Source organism: Podarcis tiliguerta (genome assembly GCF_965153285.1).
Source record: "Podarcis tiliguerta genome assembly, chromosome: 14".
Lineage (NCBI taxonomy): Eukaryota > Metazoa > Chordata > Lepidosauria > Squamata > Lacertidae > Podarcis > Podarcis tiliguerta.
Genome location: NC_139547.1, coordinates 7,431,374 through 7,451,420, shown reverse-complemented (window position 1 = coordinate 7,451,420; position 20,047 = coordinate 7,431,374). Strand labels below are relative to the sequence as shown.

The window sequence follows — 20,047 nt, the reverse complement described above, 5'->3', positions numbered from 1 at the left end:
GGGACCAGTGGCCATGACCTTAGCTTTTTTGACTAAATCTACACCCCCGCCTCGCAACGCGTCATGGTACATTCCTCTCCCTCCCCTTTTCCCCTCCTTTCCTCTTTCCATCTCTAGTCGCCCACCCCTTCCTTCCGACTATTGGTCACGTTCCCTTTTGATTGGCAGGTAAGCTTCGCCCGGCCGGCTTCCGAGTTGCGGCGCCCGACGATTCTGCAAAGCTCGCCGCGCCGACGGGAGGCCGCCCGCCGCGCGAGAAGTTAGGCAGAGCCGCGCAAGCTGCGCAAACTCCGCAAAGAGGCGGCAGGGCCCCCCTGTCCTTCCGAACGGGTTGAGTAACGCGGCCGGCGGGATACGGAGATGGCGTAAGGGAGCTGCCCGCTTCTGAGGCGGCCTTTCGAGAGCCTCGGGCGGCGGAAAGGCGCTCCAGAGCCCGCGGCCGGCCGGCGGTTCTTCTCGGGGACGGGAAGAGCCGCGTTTCCTGAGGGGAGCAGCCCGCGGCCTGGGCTCCGGGGAGGGGCGGGAAGGCGCCGGGCCCCTGCTGCCCCCTCAGCTGTGAGGTAAACCAGCCCGCGCTTTTCTCTCCGCCGGAAGCCAGCGAGGGGTTTCCCTCAGGGAAAGGGAGGGAGGGACTCGGGGGGCTTCTTTCCCCCCCTTGGGTCGTGTTGGGGGGTGACTGTCCCCTAAGCGCGCCGAAAGGGAGGGAAGAAAGCTCGTTTTGCCGGGTAGGCCGCCTGCAAGTCCCTCCTTCGCTTCCCCCCGTCCCGCTCGCCGCCTCCCTCGCCGGTGGCTCCCGCTGGAGTTACCCCGGGGTCGGGGTCTGCGGGAGGAGCGGCAGTCCAGTGACGCCGGGAGGGACGAAGCATCCGACGCCCCCCCCCCCCGACCCCGTTTTCTCCTCCTGTCCCCGTTCCTTGCTTTCGTTTCCTCCTAATCGAGGCCAAAGAGGAAAGTGGGGGGAGTAGGTATCTATATCTTTTATATATCACGAGGGTGCGGACTTTGGTAATAGGGCGCCCTGAGCCAGAACAAAGTTTGGCGGGCACCCCCAATATATATTCACAATAATTAAGTAGGTACCCGTATAAATAAAGGTGGTGGTTGTGTTATTTTGCATCCCTTTGGTTGTATGCCCTGGGGGGGGGGGGCGTTTACACAGCCCTAAATCCGACTCTGGTTGCACACACACACACACACACACACATATATATATATATGTGTGTGTGTGTGTGTGTGCGCGCGCGTGCCCATCACTTGTCTATCTCTCAGTACCCCCTTCTCTCTCTCTGGGTCTGAGCTTTTCATAACTGAGTGAGAGGCAGGTGCAATTTCCCCCACAACTAACTCAGTAGGTCTTCTCTCCACCTTATTGTACAGTATAGGAAATTAATAAATATAACAGAAACGTATAATAAACCTAGAGGCAGGGGGAGGAAGGAGAAGGAAAAAGTAAAAATAAGAACCTAGCAAACTAGAAGGATGTGATCATGAGGTGGGATTTGCTATACAAAGTCTAATGCCCATGTTTAAATATTTATTTATAGGTTGTGAACAATTATAAACATGAAGGTGGCAGATGTGGAGAAAACCAGTTTTCAGGCCAGACTTAAGAGAGCTGCCATATAAACTTCATTCACACTCTTCACCTTGAGCTTTCACTTCAGGACATCAGCATGTGGAACAAGTCGGTTTGTGTGGCCTTGTTGGCTCTGGCTACAGGCTATGTCTTCCTACTGGACTCTGATCTGCCAGATTCAGTTCTAAAATACCTCTCAAGCTCCTTCCTATATCAGCTGCAGGGGGATCTTACGTCCCCAGAGAGCAGCATGGCAGCTGCCTGGGAAGTGCTTATCACCCAGCCGGGCAAACAGTGGAACAGAGTTGCTGTTGGGTGAGTGATGTCTTAAATTATTGTGTATAGATCTCCCTGAGTGTTCTTTGGAACACTAGCTAATAAACGTTCCTGCTATAGAGCAGTGGTCCTTATATTTTCTGCTGTGGAGGAACCTGTTTCCATGTATTTTTGACTACTGAGGATCCCCTGAATGCTTGCCAGGCAATTATTCTAGGGCACATATTAGGGTGCAAACTTCAATGTAGGACACTAGCCAGTCCTACTGAGCCTTGATGTTACTTTGTAGAAACTAAGTGTAAACTAAAAGCATGCATTAGAACACAATTCTGTGTGGTTGTGCATTGCAAGGGAAGGTCAGATAGTGGTGGAAAAGCTTGTGCAAGTTAAATGCAAGCAAGGAAGTTATTTTTGCACTGGGTTTTCCCAGCATGAAAAGAGCCTTTAAGCTCTTTGCCTTGCTTGGAGGCAAGGCTCTCTTGGTGCACCATTTCTGGGATTCTTTCGCAAGTCCATCCAAGTTCCCCTGAGATCTCATGTGAGCACCCCTAAACTTTCATAGCCAGTACACTGTGGGGGCCTTGCCCGGCAAGCAAGACAGAAAGATTAAACACTCAGAGGTCCATTTCTCAAATACAGAATTTATGAAAAATCTAACTTTCAGCTGCAATTTCATACTGTCATGAACTCAGTAGGACTTACTTCTGAATAGACATGCATATATTTCCATTGTAAGTAAATAGTAGCAATATGATTCCTCAGTGTTGTTTGTTAAACTCTACAGAATACTTATGTCAATAAACTGCAAAATAAGCTTGAATGCATATATCCTTAAAGATGTGTTCCTTAAAAATTAGCCTAGATTATAGCTTTTCATCTCCTGTTATTGGTAGGGTCAATGCCTGTGTAGATGTCGTCCTTTCTGGTGTGAAGTTGCTGCAAGCCCTTGGTCTAGATTCTGGTGTTGGGCAGGACCATTCAATCTTGCATTCCACAAAAGATTTGAAGGAAGCCTTCAGCCACTTCATGGGGAAGGGAGCTGCTGCAGAACGCTTCTTCAGTGATGCAAAGTCCTTCCGCCACATCGCAGAGACTGCTTCAGCATATCCTGGGGCACAGGTACATTCTCTAGCTTGGAGCAAACACTATCCCTCTATGATACATAATACACTGCATGTATCCAATACCTCTTTATAGCTTCTGTGGTAAATTGTTTAGCTTTCCCTTTGTTTGCTATTCTTTCTGCTCTCTAGAGCAGAAGTGACTTAACATTTTCTGGCTTCAGGGCCACATCCATCCCTGGCAACCTTCCAGGGCTACATGCAGTTGGTGGATGTAGCCACCCAACACTTTGCAGTACACATGCAGGCACACAGCCCCAATTTACATATGCAGCACTGTCTATTTTAATTTTGCTTGAACTGTTATCTAGGCCCCCAAACTGGGAGTTAGCAACACGCCATAGAACTGCTAAGTAGCCACTATGTGGATTTTTGGGGGGATGTATGGCCTTCAGCTGATGGTACACATTTTCAGAAGAATAGCTCTGTAAATTTGCAGTAGCAAAAAGACACAAACTGTCTTTTAGGCACAATTTCTCCATAATGAGCTTGGCAATCAGCCTCATGCTTCTTTGCTTACTGCTCTCCCCTCACTGCAGGGAAAAGTGAATCATTAAGTGATAGTTGTTATTCTTATTTTGGAATATTTAAACCATCATAATTTAGCCTTCCTTTAAAGGATTGTGTGCTCATATAACCATTTCCCTTATACAGTGGTGCCTCGCAAGACGAAAAGAATCCGTTCCGCGAGTCTCTTTGTCTTGCGGTTTTTTTCGTCTTGCGAAGCAAGCCCATTAGCGGATTAGCGCTATTAGCGGTTTAGCGGCTATTAGCGGCTATTAAAGGCTTAAGGGATTAGCGGATTAGCTGCTAAAAGGCTATTAGCGGCTTAGATCAGCTGATAAGCGGCTTAGATCAGCTGTTAAGCGGCTTAGGGGCTTGGGAAAAAGGGGGGGAAGGGGAAAAAAACCCAGGAATCGCAAGACATTTTCATCTTGCGAAGCAAGCCCATAGCAAATTCGTTTTGCGAGGCACCTCCAAAACGGAAAACCCTTTCGTCTAGCGGGTTTTCTGTCTTGCGAGGCATTCGTCTTGTGGGGCACCACTGTAATTTTTTTTAAAATTTTTTATTCAAAGTTATAACAAGACATATTATCCAAAAACATATCCTTACCCCTCCCCCATTTTTCTTCCCTCCCCACCCCCAGAACCCACCCCACCACCCCGACTTCCCTCAGTTCCAGTCTTTGGTTTCTCCAATAATGCTGTTTTCTGCATGTTACAAAGTTGTATAGATCCTCAAACTGTTTAGCTGATTATTATCAGTAAAAAAATTGTGAATGTTTATTCAAAACCTGCCAAAGAGTCCAGTTCACTTTGTTGCGTCTTCAGATACTTTGTGAAAGGTTCCCGTTCATCCTTAAAGTCACAGTTATCCTTGTCCCGTAGCTTATATGTCAATTTTGCCAGTTCTGCATAGTCCATCAATTTTTCTTGCCATGATTCTTTAGTTGGGGTTTCTTCAGTCTTCCATCCTTGGTTTCTCTTCAGATCGTATAAATCTTTCGCCTTTTACATTTCCCCTATAATTTTATCATTCTTTTTTCCTGTAGTTTGGCAGGGATGGAGTGGAATGGGGAAAATAGTGTCTTGTTTGGACCCAAAGCATTTTATTTGTTATGAGTTAACTTTGCTTCATCAGATATATAAAGTGCAATCTAATAAGCTTTACAAAGCTTATGCTACACAAACTACTATATATCAAGAGCCCTGCAGTTTTTTCATTTGTATACACTTAGTGATGAGCCCTTCTCAAAATGTCACTTGTATGTACTATTGTATCTTAATAACACTATTAAGAATACTGCCCAGCATAGTAGAGATGAAATTCTGTCTGACAAGATTGGCCTTGCAAAATATATGTTAATTATTTAAAGTTGCAGGCAGCAACATGCAAAAAGGCTTAAGAAACATGAAACTTTTCCAAAGGTTGGAAGGGTTGCAACTAGTCTTTCAAGACAACTTAAAGCCACTGCTTCTGGGAAAACCTGTTTCTAAAGTTAGAGTTTCTAGAATAACTTGTTTTTACTGCTGAGACTGGCAGTAGGCTTTTGACGAAGTCCTCCATGATATTCTTGTGAGGAAGCTGGTAAAATGTGGGTTGACCAAGGTAGCTGTTAGGTGGATTTGTAGCTGGTTGACTCACCGAACCCAAAGGGTACTCATTGATGGTTCCTCGTCATCCTGGAACATGATAAGTGGGGTGCCACAGGGTTCCGTCCCTGCTTTTGTTCAATGTCTTTATAAACTACTTGGATGAAGGAATTGAGGGGATGCTCATCAAATTTGCAGAGGACACCAAACTGGGAGGGGTAGCTAATGCCACAAAACACAGAACAGTATTCAAAATGACTTTAGCAGCTTGGAGACCTGGGCCCAAGCTAACAAAATGAATTTCGGTAGGGACAAATGTAAGGTCATGCACGTAGATAGGAAGAACCAGGTGTACAAATAGAAGATGGGGGAAACCTGACTTACTAGCAGTACATGTGAAAAAGATCTAGGGGTCTTAACTGTTTGTGAGAGCCAAGCAGTCAGTGGCTAAAGTGAGTAGAGCAGCCTTGCTGCAGCTTTGGCATACTAGTAGTTAGATAAGTGAATGTGTTTATTCCGCTGATACCTATGATTATATTCTTGATAGTACACATATAAAACTCTGCAAAGGACTGTAAAAATCATGTAAAGATACGTAGAAATTGCAGATTAAATGTGTGCACAAATTTGTGTCTTAACAGTTCTATGTGGGAGGCAATGCTGCTCTCATTGGCCAGAAAATTGCAACAAATCCAGACCTAAAGGTAAGAATATCAAATGCCAACACTCACTGATTGTCTATAACTGTATACCTCCTCTCATTGGTTTTCCTGTTTAAAATCCTGAACTTAACATCTAATCATTGTCCCCATTTTATCCAGTAAATATGTAGGCATGATGCAGAAGAATTTTTCAGTGGAAAAGTTTGTTTTCCTTTTGATGACACAAATTTCTAGTGATGCACATGCTTGTAGCTATTGCTTGAGGCACTCCGGTGCCATGCCTGGCTTTTTGATTATGCTTTTGCAAGGCAATGAGTAGCACATGGGCAAAGTACTGGGTAATAATGTATGAAATAAGTAAAAACAGCACAAGCAAAGGCAGTGCAAGTTACTTTACTAAAGTGTAACTACCATTGGTTCCTGGCATCTCTAGCTGAGCGGCACACATGTGTGAAGTATGTTACTCTAATGAAAAATAAAACCAGGCTTCTGACTATGAGAAGCAGTATATGGTGGAGAAACAGCAATTGCAGCTTGGTAGCAGAATGTGTGGAGCTGCTGAGTGAATAAATGTGATTAGACACACTAGGAAATTAAAAGAACTTGGAGGAAAGTTCTAAACAATATTTCACTTAACTTTGGAACAAGGGGTTATTACTTCTTTCTTAACTCTAATATTGTGCATAGAGATGTACTTGGAACGTCAAAAGGAATCAATCCGTAGTGGAATGTCACTTTTTCCAAGTATACATTTGTATATGTAACTTAGTGGACCAAGTTATTGGGAGCTGTCTGCTTATTTCAGCCATTATATGTAATAGTAGCTATTCATATTATGACATCAGTATACATGGTCTTTTAGAACAGGGGTGGCCCTCCAGATGTTCCTGAACTACAAGTCCCATAAACCCTAGCCGGCGTGGCCAATGGCCAGGGATGACCAACATCTGCCAACCTTGCAGTAGTAGTAGTTGTGCTATGAGATTTTGATATGCAAAATTGTTTGTGTGTCTCCTCCCTCCTGCCTGTGTCCCACATATTCCTAGTACAAGAAGCTCTGCACGGCTTCATTTATTTTTTTTAATAGGAAGAACTCATTGTTAGAGAAGAAGCCAGACAGTGTTCAAACTCGCATGCTCATTAGTCCTATGGTGTCAGGGAGAGGCAAACGGGAAAAGATGAAAGGACAGAAACCAGCAGTTATAGAGAGCCTAAAGAGATTATCAGCAGCTTGTCGTCTGACAGTCAGTCTGACGTAGAGGGGGAGGAGGATGAGCCTGGGACTAGTCATGCTGTACACAGAGGAAGTAAGGGGAGGAGTTTTCACAGACTTGCATGCTGGGTGTGGAAAAGGAGGAAGTAACATTAGAGGGAGCAACTGCGCACAAGGGGAAGGAGGTTAATCAATTGTTTGGAACTGGCTGGGAGCCCGGAGTCTTATCTATGGCCAGCTGGACAGCACTAAGCCTCTGACACATGGATAGGAGAAAAGTTGCGTTCTTAGTTCTTCCATTTCCAGACAACACAGAACTCTTATTGGTGATAAAGATGTAGCACTAAATGTCTTTTAAGCGAATTCGGATATACAGAGAAGCAAAAGACATGTCCATTTTCATAGGAAAGTTGACTTAACATCTCAACTGTGGACGTGATCCATATCATGTTTGTAATTTGCCTCCTAGTGTGGAAATGTCATATTAGGGTGCTTATTGGTGTATTCGTTGTTAAGTGAGTTGACTTCTCCCCACCCCCACACTTGATGCTCAACCGTTTCTTCAGAATGGGCTTTGGAATCTGAGAGCTTGTTACACATGGTTATTTTATTTTGAAATATTCTGACAATAGAACTGTATGACCTGTCTACACACATAGTTCATCTATTTGGAACAGGACAGAAAAGAGAATGCATTGGAATCCAGTTTATAGTGTCTCTATTAGAGTGAGAGCCATCTCACTGAAGATTGCACTAAACAGATATGATAGCAGTTAACTGGTATCAATTGGTTGATTTGTAGGTTCTGCTGTGTGGCCCAATTGGTCCTAAGCTGCATGAGCTGCTTGATGAAAATGTAATCGTCCCTCCAGAATCAATGCAAGAATTTGATGAATTTCACCTCATTTTGGAGTATCGAGCAGGTATGCTTTATTGAAAGATGCAAAAGGCCCAAAGCTGTACAGTGGTACCTTGGTTTACGAACTTAATCCATTCGAGAATTCCATTCTTAAACCAAAGCGTACTTAAACAAAGGTGTGCTTTCCCAATGAAAGTAATGGAAAATGGATTAATCCGTTCCAGGCGATGAAAAGCAGCCCCTAAAATAGCAATTTTACATGCATTTTACTATCTAACAAGGCCATTGATCATAAAATGAAAGCAATAATCAATGTACTGTACTATAAAATAAATAAGACAGTATTGCAGATGATAAAAATAAAAATTAAAACATTTTCTTACCTGCACTGATTATAGTCATTGTTTGGATGGGGGGGGGGGGCTTTTATCCATTTCCACAATCAATCAATCAATCAGCGGTTGAACTGGAATCCACACAGATCCCACCCCCCCCCCCGGCTGCTGCGGGAAATGCTCCCTAGAGCGCGCGCCTCCCACAGCGGCATGGGGGGGGGGTTCCCTCTGCCTGACCGGGCTGCGGGAGGAAGGTGCTCTGTCGTGTGGTTTCCCCAGATGAGAGCCAGCTGCTTTGTGGGCGTGCAACGCCCCCCCCCCCCACCCAATGCTGCTGCGGGAGGAGAGCGTTTCCCGAGGCTGGACAAAGGCAGCGTGCGAGCTCCATCCAACCCGCCCGTCTCCCTTCCCCGGCCATGTTTACTCGGAAGAAAGTGCCATTAAGTTGCATGGAGCTTACTCCCAGGTGTGCAGAACGGCGGCCAGCTGGATTTGCTTCCTCCGACTTACTGGGGCGGGCAGCCAAGGCAGCTGTGCGCATGCAGCTGTCCACATAGTTCCTGGGGAGCAGCAGCCGCCGTTTTCTGAGCAGAGCGCCTTTCTCCTGCAGCCCGGCTGGGCGGAGGAAACATTTTCTTGCTGCTGAGCCGCTTGGGAGACAGAGGTGCATGCATGGAAAGGCTGCGTAGTTTTCCCAGACGAGAGCCAGCTGGTTTGCGGGCACTCAGCTTCCCTCCCTTGCAGCGGGAAATGCTGTGGTGATCCCCTTCTCTGCTAGACAACAGAAGTGTGGCACACAAAATGGAAGTGCACCTCCAAACGGAGTACGTTCGTATATTTAAAAAAAACCCACAACCTGGAACACGCATTTCCGGGTTTGAAGTGGCCGTAATCCAAAAAGTTTGTTGGCTAGGCTGTTCGTAACCCAAGGTGCCACTGTATTTGTATATATATCAGTATTAATGTGTTGTGTTGTTGGTGTAGCACATTGCTTAAGAAGTGAGCTAGCTATCAGCTGGTAAGTCTGCTTCAGTTTTCAGCTGTGAACCCACTGGGTAACCAGGATCTCTCGGCCTCATCTTCCCATTTGTAATTTGAGTTTTATAATAGTGGCCTACCTTTTATATTGTGACCATAAAGATTAAAGGTGTTTATGTATGTACATTGAGCACTGAAAGGAACTGCTATATTATATGATCAGCATTGGTGCTAAATTAAAGAAGGCAATTGCTTAATGGTCTTCATGCAGTGTACGTTTATAGCTTTACATTTTTCTATGTTGAAGAATTGCTTGGAAAGCTGTTATCAAGTGTTGTGTATTTGCTGTGAGCTGCTTTCCATATCAAAACCGTAATTTGCTTCGTAATATCATCCAGGAAATGTAATTCCTACTTCTCTTTTTAAATGTGCTTAGAAAAATGTGACAACCAAACCTTCTATGGAATCTAGAAATATAATTTGTATACTCCCAGTTGTGGTGTTCTTAGGAAGTGAGAGTATCTAATATAGAAACCCTGATTACATTTTTTTGAAGACAGTGCAAGTGCAGCATTGAGGTACTTTGGTTCATTAATGAAGAATCCCTTGTTCTTCACAAAATACTTCCGCTTGTTAGTTGTAGCCCAATATAGAATGTGGTTCAGTTATTCAAAGGTTTGGTTTGATTCATCTGAAATTGATCCAGGGTCTCTGATGGCAGTTTTAAGCTTTTAGCAGCTTAAATTAAAATTGGACATGGGAGATTGCATTGTGAAGTAGGTGCATGAGTGAAGGGAGTTCTTGATAGAGTGATTCACTCTGGTAGAGAAAGTACCGTATTTTTCGCTCTATAACACGCACCCGACCATAACACGCACGTAGTTTTTAGAGGAGGAAAATCCGTAGGCATGCCACCCGTAGGCATTCCCTCCATAACATGCACAGACATTTCCCCTTACTTTCTAGGAGGAAAAAAGTGAGTGTTATGGTGCAAAAAATACGGTATGTGGCTACTGAGTAATTTGGTTCAACTGCCATGCTGTGGGGTGTGGGGAGCAAGAGGTTTGGCTTTGTTTTGAGCAGTGAGGGTATCCATGTGACAGATAGGCAGTTCCCTGCTGTGTGAGTCAGTGATGATCCTAGCTCATGCTGGTGTCAGGCAGGAGGTTACACCCTGCCCCACATAATTCCAGAGTCCAATGCCATATTAAAAAACAACCACGCAGCAAGAATGAGAGCTTGTTTCTAATACACTGGATTAATTCGATCAATAGTATTTCTTTTTCAGCTTCCTGAGAATGTACAAACACCATATCTTTTCTGCAAACAGTAGACTGAGTAAATGGAAAAGCCCCTGTGACATTTAACTAACTCATGGTGTCCCAGGAACACTCCACCCATGTTTACTTGTTATAAAATGTCACTCAGGTCCAAGATCAGACTCTGTGCAATAAGCCCTTTCAAATTCAGGATGAAGCAGTATGATGTGTTTTTCCTAAATGTGGGTACACAAAATATCCCCATTTTGGTCCAGCCTTCTTCCCAGGAGGTTTGGCCTTCTTCCCAGGAAGTTGGTTTGTACCACTTTGGATCAGTCTCATTAATAGTTTCTTTTCCATTTGTGTTGTCTCAAATTATTAGCCTGAGGCTATGGATTTTCTGGTCATTTAGTATTTGTAAGCCTTAGAGACTTTTTTGGCTGAAGGGCTGCATAAAAATGCCAACAACACCACATATTCACATAAATGTGGGTACTGGCACACTAGCGAACAACGTATATCTAAAAATGGCAAAATACAATTGTGAATATGACACATGCTTCTGAATGGCTGTTGACTTGCTGTTTACGCAGAAGAAGCATTTTGGAAAGGATCCATGCTTATTAAAGGGGAGCATATGGGACCATTTAAACTTGAATTGTATCTGAGTTGAAATGTGAATTTCTAGAGATCTGAAAAAGTCTACTGAAGAAAGAAAAAACTGGCAGTGACAGCAATGCACCACACCCATTGTAATACAGCACCAAGCAATCTGATGCAACCAGGATCTTTATTTCCTATAGTGAGTGTTGTGAATAGGTCTGCTTTTATAAATTGGTGGTTCTGTTACAGGTTACTCAGTATGAAAGTAGAAAACAATAACTTCATTTTCTTTCAGTGTGTGGAAATTGGCGAGGTGGTTTCTGAATTCATTTAGTTTCATTTAGTAGTTTGAGGAGAAGGCCAACATGAAACTCGTGATGACTTTTGGCAGTGAACATTGTGCTCCAGAAAAAGAATTCAGAGCATTAAGCAGTTACATATTTTTTTTACTTGAAATACAATGTGAAAATGACCCATTTCTGCAACAAGTTTTTGTAAAACCTCTTGCAAGAAGACAATCTAGATTAGATTGATATTTTATGATATTCTGTCTGAAAACTGTATCTTCCACTTTAAATGACAAAAATGCTGATTATCAGATATGGTAGCATATAGGTGATGAGTCATTTTGCTGTTTCTAAACTTTGTAAGTGGGTGGAGGAGTAACCTAAAATTTATGTATTACTGCTGCAAGTGTTTTTGTTGCAAGTGTTCTGGGTGGAGCCTTAGCTTCTTAGAAGTGACTCTTTTTTTAAGTGGTGTAGTTCCACATGGTACTTCCCTTCTGAGTACTTTATTATCTTGGGAACAGTTCATTGAGTGTGCTGATTCTTCCTAGACGCTGTCAGGGTTAGAGAGTGAGGAAATCCTGTTCTTTGAGGTGTTTAGGTTAACTTACTGGGGAAGATGCATTTGTTTGGCAGAGTTCAATGATTTCAGATTTTTGTAAACGAGATTTTTTTAAAAAGTTGCTTAGATGCCACAATGGTACTGATTATAACCCTAGTTTATTTTTGACTTTAATATTTACATCTCAAGTAAATTTCTTAGCAGTCAAGCATAATCTAAATTAGATCTGCCAGTTTTGGAGTCTGGTACTCCTGCTGGATTTATGCAGCTTCCTAGGTTGCTGGGTGAAGAAGCAGCATAAGCTGCAGCAAGCTGCTCTTTTCCACTTGAACTAGAGCCCCCAAAATGCTCTTCTTCCTCTATTCTCTACAGCATTGCTATACTCTTAGTTTTTAGTGTGTCTGCATGTTTCAAAGTGAAAAATCTAAATGATCTTTCTTTAAGTGGAGTTGGAATGAAACCTATAACCCAGAATTCACTTGATCTTCTTATAAATTCCTGGCTTGGTTGGTGGTAATCGAGAACATTTCTTAGTTTCTTCCTATGGCATTGTGGGTGAGTGATAACTGGCTTCTTCTCAGAGCAAATTGAATATATGCTTTGTGAGAATGAAATGCTGGGCATGATTGTGTCTCCAGTGCACATTTTATTTCAAGTCATCATTTCTATCATGCTTTTCTTTCTAAAAGATAATTCTAAAAGCATTCTTGTGCTCCCAATTTTGCTTGATACATAGAGAATAGGAGCATGACTGGTTCCCACATATTAAAAAATAAACTGACTCTGTGTTGAATTCCTAACTGCTAAAAATGTTAAGAGGAGCCTGCTGGACCAGGCCGGTGGCCCATTCACTCCAGCACCCTGTTCTCAACAATGGCCAAACAGATGCCTGTGGAAACTGTTATAAGAATTTTAAGGTTTCAGATTTATAATAAATGTACCAAGCAAACGTACATAAATATATAAACCACATGTCTGGAGCAGCACAGGAAGACAGTCCTGAAACCATGTTGACTTCCAAACTGACCAAATGTTTCTCTGCAAGGAGGGAGGAGGTGAAAGAAACCTTCCCATTGTCTCAGGAAATAAGTAATTACCATCTCAAAGGAATGGCCAGACTACCAGGAAAGGCAATCAGATAAGGCATTATCAGATAACCTGGCAGACAGGAAAAACAACAAAATTCAAATTTCTGTTGTAGACCACCTTTTCTATAATGCAGGTATGATGTATCTGGGGGGTGGTCTTGGGCTACACCCCTTCTCTGATGTATGTATGATGTTTCTGGGTCTTGGACTCCAGGGCAAGCAATTTAAAATGTCTATATAAGGGCAGGCACACCTTTGTTCTGGGTCCTTCTCTGCTCTCCTGTGTGTGAAGGGAGCACCCTGTTGCAACAGCATTAATAAAGATCAGGCTTACTAGCTGCTTTGCTTCTCAATATTCTCTGGTTGGCCTCTATTATTTTCTCCTACCGATGGAGAACCTACAAAGGACTCTATAAGGGCTCTTGTGTACCCCGAAAAGGAACAAGAGCAGATTTTGTTTACAACAAAACCCACAAGCAGAACCCAAACACAAGAGCACTTTCCCCTGTATATGGTGCCCAATCCTGTTAGTAGTGCACATTTATGCAATTTAAGTATGAGCAGAGCTCTCATAGGTTTGGCACTTCGAATTTACAGGGGGAGCAGAGAGAGTTACAGAGATGAGCAGAAGGTGTGGTCGTCTTAGCGACTGATTTTATAAAGCTATGGTTGGGGTATGTTTTTCTGTAATTTGTGGAATTCAGTAAGGGGCATCACCTCTTTCCCCAAAAGTCTAGCACTGCACTGGTCTGAAATGCCTGTAGATTGTGGGTTTGCTCCAGTATAGACAACTGTCTTAGTAGGCAGCCCCTGAAATTATGGCAACAACCAGATGATCACATTTCTTCCCTCTTGGCTAAAAACATTCACCTCAAGAGAATCAAAAGAGATATGTGTCCAGGGTTGCAGCTGCTACACAAACACATTTGCAAATCTGGGCTTTGGAAGAATCAAAGCTGCCAGTGTTTGGATTACTGTATCTGAGACGGAGAAAGGAGAGAGATTTCACTTCTTTAAAAAGGTCTCTTGAAAGAAAGAAAAAATGTAGCCAATATTGCCATGTAATTATTAGGATAAACCCAGCTCCCAAACCCAGGATATTGTTCATTGATCCACATTAATTTATCTCACATTTTGTTGTTCAGCATAGAATTTTCCCTCATGCCCACTGAAGGCTGCAGCTGACTGTAGGATTCAAATCCTCTCAAGATTGTGAGGAATTCCCGAGCTGTGGCTAAAGGGATAGCACTCTGCTTTCATGTTAAATTACTAATGCATGGCAGTTCAGCTGGGCATGGCTTGCTTGCATATTCTTAAGCAGCATCTCTTGGAAATGCCTTGGGCTTCAAACAATGTGGCTTCATTCAGCAATGGTAGAGGTACTTAAGAATCAAATTGTTGAACTATTGAGACTTAGTGGGAGTCTCATGAAGGGGATACAGCAACTCCCCTATGAAGTAAGGTAGCAGTGTTTGGGATTTATTAGTTTAGAGAAAAGGCAAGCGAGAGGTGACATGATAGAAGTTAAATATGATGCATGGCATAAAGAAAGTGGATAGAGAAAGCATCCCCCCCATCTCATAACACTAGAACTTGTGTACATCCAAAGAAGCTGGATGTTGGATAATTCAGGACATATAAAAGAAAGCTCTTCTCCATGCACTGCATAGTTAAACACTAGAACTTGCTCTCACACAAGGCAGTAATGTTCTAACCTAGATGGTTTTAAAAGAGGATTAGACAAATTCCTGGAAAACTAGGCTATGGACAGCTACTAGCCATGATGGCTATGCTCTGCCTCCATAGTTGGAGGCAGCAATGCTTCTGAATACCAGTTGCTGGAAACCACAAGAGGGGAGAATGCTGTTGTACGCAAATCCTGCTTGTGGGTTTCTCAAAGGCATGTGGTTGGCCACTATGAGAACAGAATGCTGGACTAAATAGTCCATTGGCCAGATGCATTAGGCTCTTTTTATGGTTAAACCGCAGAGCCTAGGACTTGCCGATCAGAAGGTTAGCAGTTTGAATCCCCGTGACGGGGTGAGCTCCCGTTACTTGGTCCCTGCTCCTGCCAACCTAGCAGTTTGAAAGCACATCAAAGTGCAAGTGGATAAATAGGTACCACTCCGGTGGGAAGGTAAACGGCGTTTCCGTGCACTGCTCTGGTTCGCCAGAAGCGGCTTAGTCATGCTGGCCACATGACTCGGAAGCTATATGCCAGCTCCCTCGGCCACTAAAGCGAGATGAGTGCCGCAACCCCAGAGTCGGTCATGACTGGACCTAATGGTCAGGGGTCCCTTTACCTTTACCTTTACCTTACTTCAGTTTGTAATAGTACATTGAGTAATGTGGTGTGGATATTTGTATCCTGCAGGAGGATGCAGGATAACACTGTGAAGCAGATGGGGGAAATAAAACCCACCCTACTTGCTACTCTGATGAAAGGTCAAAGTTCACTTCTAAAGAAAAGAAGCCATTAAAACTGTAATCTATATGGATCCCATATAATTGTGTGTCTTTTGGGGGTATTCCTTAGGTGAAGAGTGGGGGCAGCTGAAAGCCCCAAATGCCAACCGCTTTATCTTCTCTCATGATCTGTCTAATGGGGCCATGAACATGCTGGAGGTATTTGTGTCCAGTCTGGAGGAGTTCCAGCCTGACTTGGTGGTCCTCTCAGGTCTGCATATGATGGAGGGACAGACAAAGGAGATGCGTCAGAAGAGACTCCTAGAGGTAAGAGCACCTTGTTCCCTCAGACTCTAAAGCATTCTAAGGTGCACTCTGTTGGTCCTTCTGTCACTGTGCAGGGCATTAGGTACAGTCATTGCCCTACAAATGACTTGTTTTTAATTTTGTAGCACTCTAAGATATGTGTGGGTCTCTGTCCACTAGCTCATTTACTGGGCAATCCTATACATGTCCACTGAGAAGTAAGCCCTCAGGGTTCAATTAGACTGTTGAATTCCATTAGACTACTTTTATGGGATTGCAGCTTTATAAATATGACAACATTGCAGCATATATAATACTGTACTTTTTATCAAGGTCATTCTCTCACCCCCTTTTTTCCTACTATTAAGTTTTTTTCTTTGTTTTCTGCAGGCTGTAGCTTCCATCTCTGACATTCCCATGGGTGTACCTGTACACCTGGAACTGGCCAGTATGACTGACCCAGAACTTATGAGCGCAATCATTCATCAGGTAACCTAAATGGCAGGGTATGACCTGTACCTCAGACTTCTAGTCAATTAACTCCTTGTTCCCTCCCCCAAAAGTCTTGCCTCACTAATCTGTTAGTCATTTGAGTCAACAAGCAGACAGATAGAGGTGATCAGTTGGAAACTGTATATTTAGACTTTCAATAAGCTTTTGACAAACTTCCTTACTACTAAGCTTAGCAGTCAAAATACATAGTCCTTTGTGGATCAGTAGCTGGTTAAGAAACAAGAAATAGAGAGTAAGAATAAATGGACAGTTCTCCCAATGGAAGGGTGTAACAAGTGGAGTATCCCAAGAATCCATATTGGGACCTATGCTTTTTAACTTTTGCATAAATGCTCTAGAGCTAGGGGTGAGAAAAGAGGGAGCAAAGTTTGTTGTTGATAACAAATTGTTGGATTGTGGAGAACTTCCAAAAACACCTCCAAGCTGAGTGAATGGGTGGTAAAATGGCAAATGCATTTCAAAATAAGCATGTATAAAGTGATGTCCATTGCAGCAAAATTATATGAATAAATTTCACATATGCATTCTTGAGATCTGAACTGGCCCTGACTGACCAGGAATGAGATCTTGGAGTTGTAGTGGATAGTTTGATGAAGGTATCAGAACAGTGTGTCACACCTTTGAAAAAGGTGAATGCCATGTTAGGGATCATTAGCAAAGCAGTTGAAGATAAAACTGCCCGTATTATAATGCTGTTATAGAAATCTATGGTGTGGCCACATTTGAAATTCTGTGTAAAGTTCTGTTTGCCTCACCTCAAAAACATTGTAGAGCTAGAAAAGCTTCAGAGAAAGGCAACCAAAATGATCAAGGTGATGGAGCTACTCCACTTTGAGGGAAGGTTACACTTGTAGCTTTTTATTAAGAGAAAAGGCAATAAGAGGGGACGTGATAGAGGTATGTAAAATTATGCATGATGTGGAATATGGATATAAAAAAGTATGGTAAATTAACTTGGCCCAGTCAATGAAGTTGAATGTTGGAAGATCCAGGACAAAGTACATCCTCACACCTCATAATTAATTTATGCAATTTGCTGTATAAGAGGTAGCGATGGCCACTTACATGGGTGGCATTAAGAGAGAATTAGACAAATTCATAGAAGATAAGGTTACGCTCTACCTCTGCTGCCAGAGGCTGTATGCCCCTGAATACCAGCTGTTGGGAATTGCAGATGGGGAGAGTACAGTAGCGTGCCAGTTCTACTTTTGGGTTTCCCAAGGGCATCTGGTTGGTCACTGTGGGAACAGGATGCTGGATAGATGTGCATTTGGTCTGATCCAGCAAGGTTCTTCCTACGTTCTTATGTTACGCTAGCCTTGCATGCACTGGTTCCTATATGTTTGTCAAAGCCTAATCTAAAAATTGGACTCCCCTGAAGCCAATCTGTCACTTGCTCTGTTTGTTAGCAGGTCTTCCCTCTTGTGAACTCAGTTGGTTTGAATGAACAGGAGCTACTGTTCCTCACTCAAGCAGCCTCTGGACCACATGCCTCACTGGCTTCCTGGAATGGTGTCCCAGATGTGGGTGTTGTCAGTGACATTGTCTTCTGGATCTTGAAGGAACATGGAAGGACTCCTGGGAAGGCATCAGATCTTACTCGTATCCACTTTCACACTTTGGCCTATCACCTCCTAGTTACTGTGGATGGATATTGGGCCAACCAGGTGGCAGCTGTTGCTGCTGGTGCAAGAGTAGCAGGGACACAAGCTTGTGCCACCCAAACCATTGATGCCAGCAGAGTTTTCCTTAAAGCACCACTGGAGTTTGCCACTTCTAAGATGGAGGAGGCCTCTACAGTCTCCTTAAATCCCCACGAGCCTGTGTCAGAATGGCACAGGGATGGGGTAACATTCCATTACACTCCTGTTCTGGTGTGCAAAGATCCCCTGCGGACCGTTGGCCTTGGTGACGCCATTTCTGCTGAAGGACTTCTTTATTCAGAAATCTACCCTCATTAACCTGTGGAATTAAGATACACTCCACACAAAAATTGAACCATGCAGGCATGGGCTGGAAGTTAGCATTTAGTAGAAAGCCAAAGAATAAAAGTTAGGCACAGCTCAGCTGCTGCGTGTTGCTACAGGGATGTCTACAATTAAATAGTGAGGTATGACTTGTTAGATATATGGGCTGCCTTTTGACCAGAATGACAACTTAAACCAAAACAGCTTCTGCTTTAAGTAAGCGAGTTATTTGCAGTAACTTAAAAAGCTGGGAACTGAAAGAAGTTTGATGTGACCAGCTATCACAGGAAGGCTGTTTTGGTCTTTTACACCGTCATATTTCTGGGAAGGCAAAGGTAAAAGATAATTGTGTTACCTCTTATCACATTCCGAACATGGCAAGAGCCATTGTTTTGTTTGGTAGTGGTGGAATGAAAAAGTATAGCACTTGGGCTGCACTATGCCAAAGGGAACACTGTCCCAAGTGAATAGTACAAAAGCTTGTTCTGTAAGCTCTACAAATGGGAGGTAGGCAAGATGAAAGCATCATAAATTGTTCTGTGGCAAGGAAAGGATGCTGAATGGTACCTTTTTTTCTCCTTCTTTGGCCTCATGAAGTGGACATCAAAATATTGGGAGTGTGGCATTTTGTCACATGTGCTTCCTCAGCTAGCGTGTGCTCATTTTGATCCTCTGTTTTGTTTTATTGCTGGCAGGTTAATCTACTTTTAAGACAGTTGCATACCAAATGCTCATGCACACAATTATTTTACCTCTCAATAGCCTCTTAAGCAGTGACTTAGAGATCATTACTATGAGTGAGAGTTTACAGTACAATTGCTGGTCTGCTTAACAAGTGACAATTAATCTGGGTCAAATTCCAAAGAAATGTAATGTACAAAACCTGAAATGACTCCTAATAAATGGCATAAACATAATTTTCAGTTGAGAAGAGGCTAGGGACCTGGCACATTCTACTATTCCACGGTTACTGTATTATTCTGCAAGTTGTGGAGCTGTGATCACATAATCATAGTAAGTGTTGCTAATAGCACAGGAAATTCCATTGAGCAGGTTGTGTGTAAAATCCATATTCCTTTCTGTGTACTTATGCATAGCAATAGAACTATATAGAATCTGAGATACAAAATTTGACTTCAGAATGAGGACAAAATCTGGCAGTGATGTACTATGTTAGCAGAGTGTTGAGTTTGGATGGGAGAATCCACGTGCAAATCTGTACCCAGACATGGCTCTCACTAGGCTTTATCTTTGCCTGACCTACCTCATGGGGTTGTTGTGATGTTAAGAACTGTACTAAGCCTCAGAGTAAGGGTGGGCTGCAATAGTAACAAATGATGAAACTGAAGATTGCCAGAATGCCATTAGATATGATTAAAACAGGTCAGGGTATGATTAATGCTGGTAGATCTGAACAGGGCTTAAGGTAGCTACCAATGTCTTTACAATTAAGGAACATAACAGGATCTGCAGGACTCCATCTGATTAGCACAGATTTTCATTAGTTTTTTACAATGTGGTGCTAGCTGAGGTGAGCAGAAATTTTGCACTGTATACGTAATATATTCCAGATTTTGTTGTCTCTTAAGGTCAAACTAGATCAGGGGTCTGCAACCCGCGGCTCCGGAGCCGCATGTGGCTCTTTTACACCTTTGCCACGGCTCCGGGGCGGATACTAGCAAGGGGAGGAGGCACATTGTGCGCCCCGACACTCCCCACTGTGGCGGGCGCTGTACTGGCTGTGACGTCGCATGGGGGCTAACGCATGCACCGTCCCGACGTCACCTTCCCGCCCACCCGCCCGCTACATTGTAAGGGGCATGTACGCTGCATTGAAAGGGGGCATGTACGCTGGTCACTGTTTTGAAGGGGAGTGAAGAACACACACACAAAAAAGGTAACTTGTTAATTTAATGTTTCTATGAAGAGAAGTAATTCTGAG

General features: G+C 43.3%; 1 protein-coding gene across 2 annotated transcripts; it reads left to right on the top strand.

The window, feature by feature from the left end:
- The first annotated feature begins 322 nt into the window (after nt 1–322).
- On the top strand, nt 323–19,022 carry ADPGK (ADP dependent glucokinase). 2 transcript variants are annotated; one of them, XM_083413123.1, is made up of 8 exons: nt 323–560; nt 1,545–1,891; nt 2,746–2,971; nt 5,709–5,771; nt 7,745–7,865; nt 15,450–15,646; nt 16,016–16,114; nt 17,551–19,022. In XM_083413123.1, the coding sequence occupies exons 2-8, from the start codon at nt 1,674–1,676 to the stop codon at nt 18,097–18,099; spliced, it is 1,473 nt and encodes a 490-aa protein (XP_083269249.1). In that variant the 5' UTR covers nt 323–560; nt 1,545–1,673; the 3' UTR covers nt 18,100–19,022. The 2 variants fall into 2 exon arrangements, with proteins under 2 accessions (XP_083269249.1, XP_083269248.1); XM_083413122.1 differs by having other exon boundaries at nt 17,548–19,022.
- Nucleotides 19,023–20,047: the final 1,025 nt, after the last annotated feature.

Bases quoted from the DNA above. Each gene is read 5' to 3' on its own strand.
- ADPGK (XM_083413122.1), top strand. From the start codon at position 1,674: ATGTGGAACAAGTCGGTTTGTGTGGCCTTGTTGGCTCTGGCTACAGGC. The intron at 1,892-2,745 runs GTGAGTGATGTC...TGTTATTGGTAG, and splicing joins TGGAACAGAGTTGCTGTTGG to GGTCAATGCCTGTGTAGATG. The intron at 7,866-15,449 runs GTATGCTTTATT...GGTATTCCTTAG, and splicing joins CATTTTGGAGTATCGAGCAG to GTGAAGAGTGGGGGCAGCTG.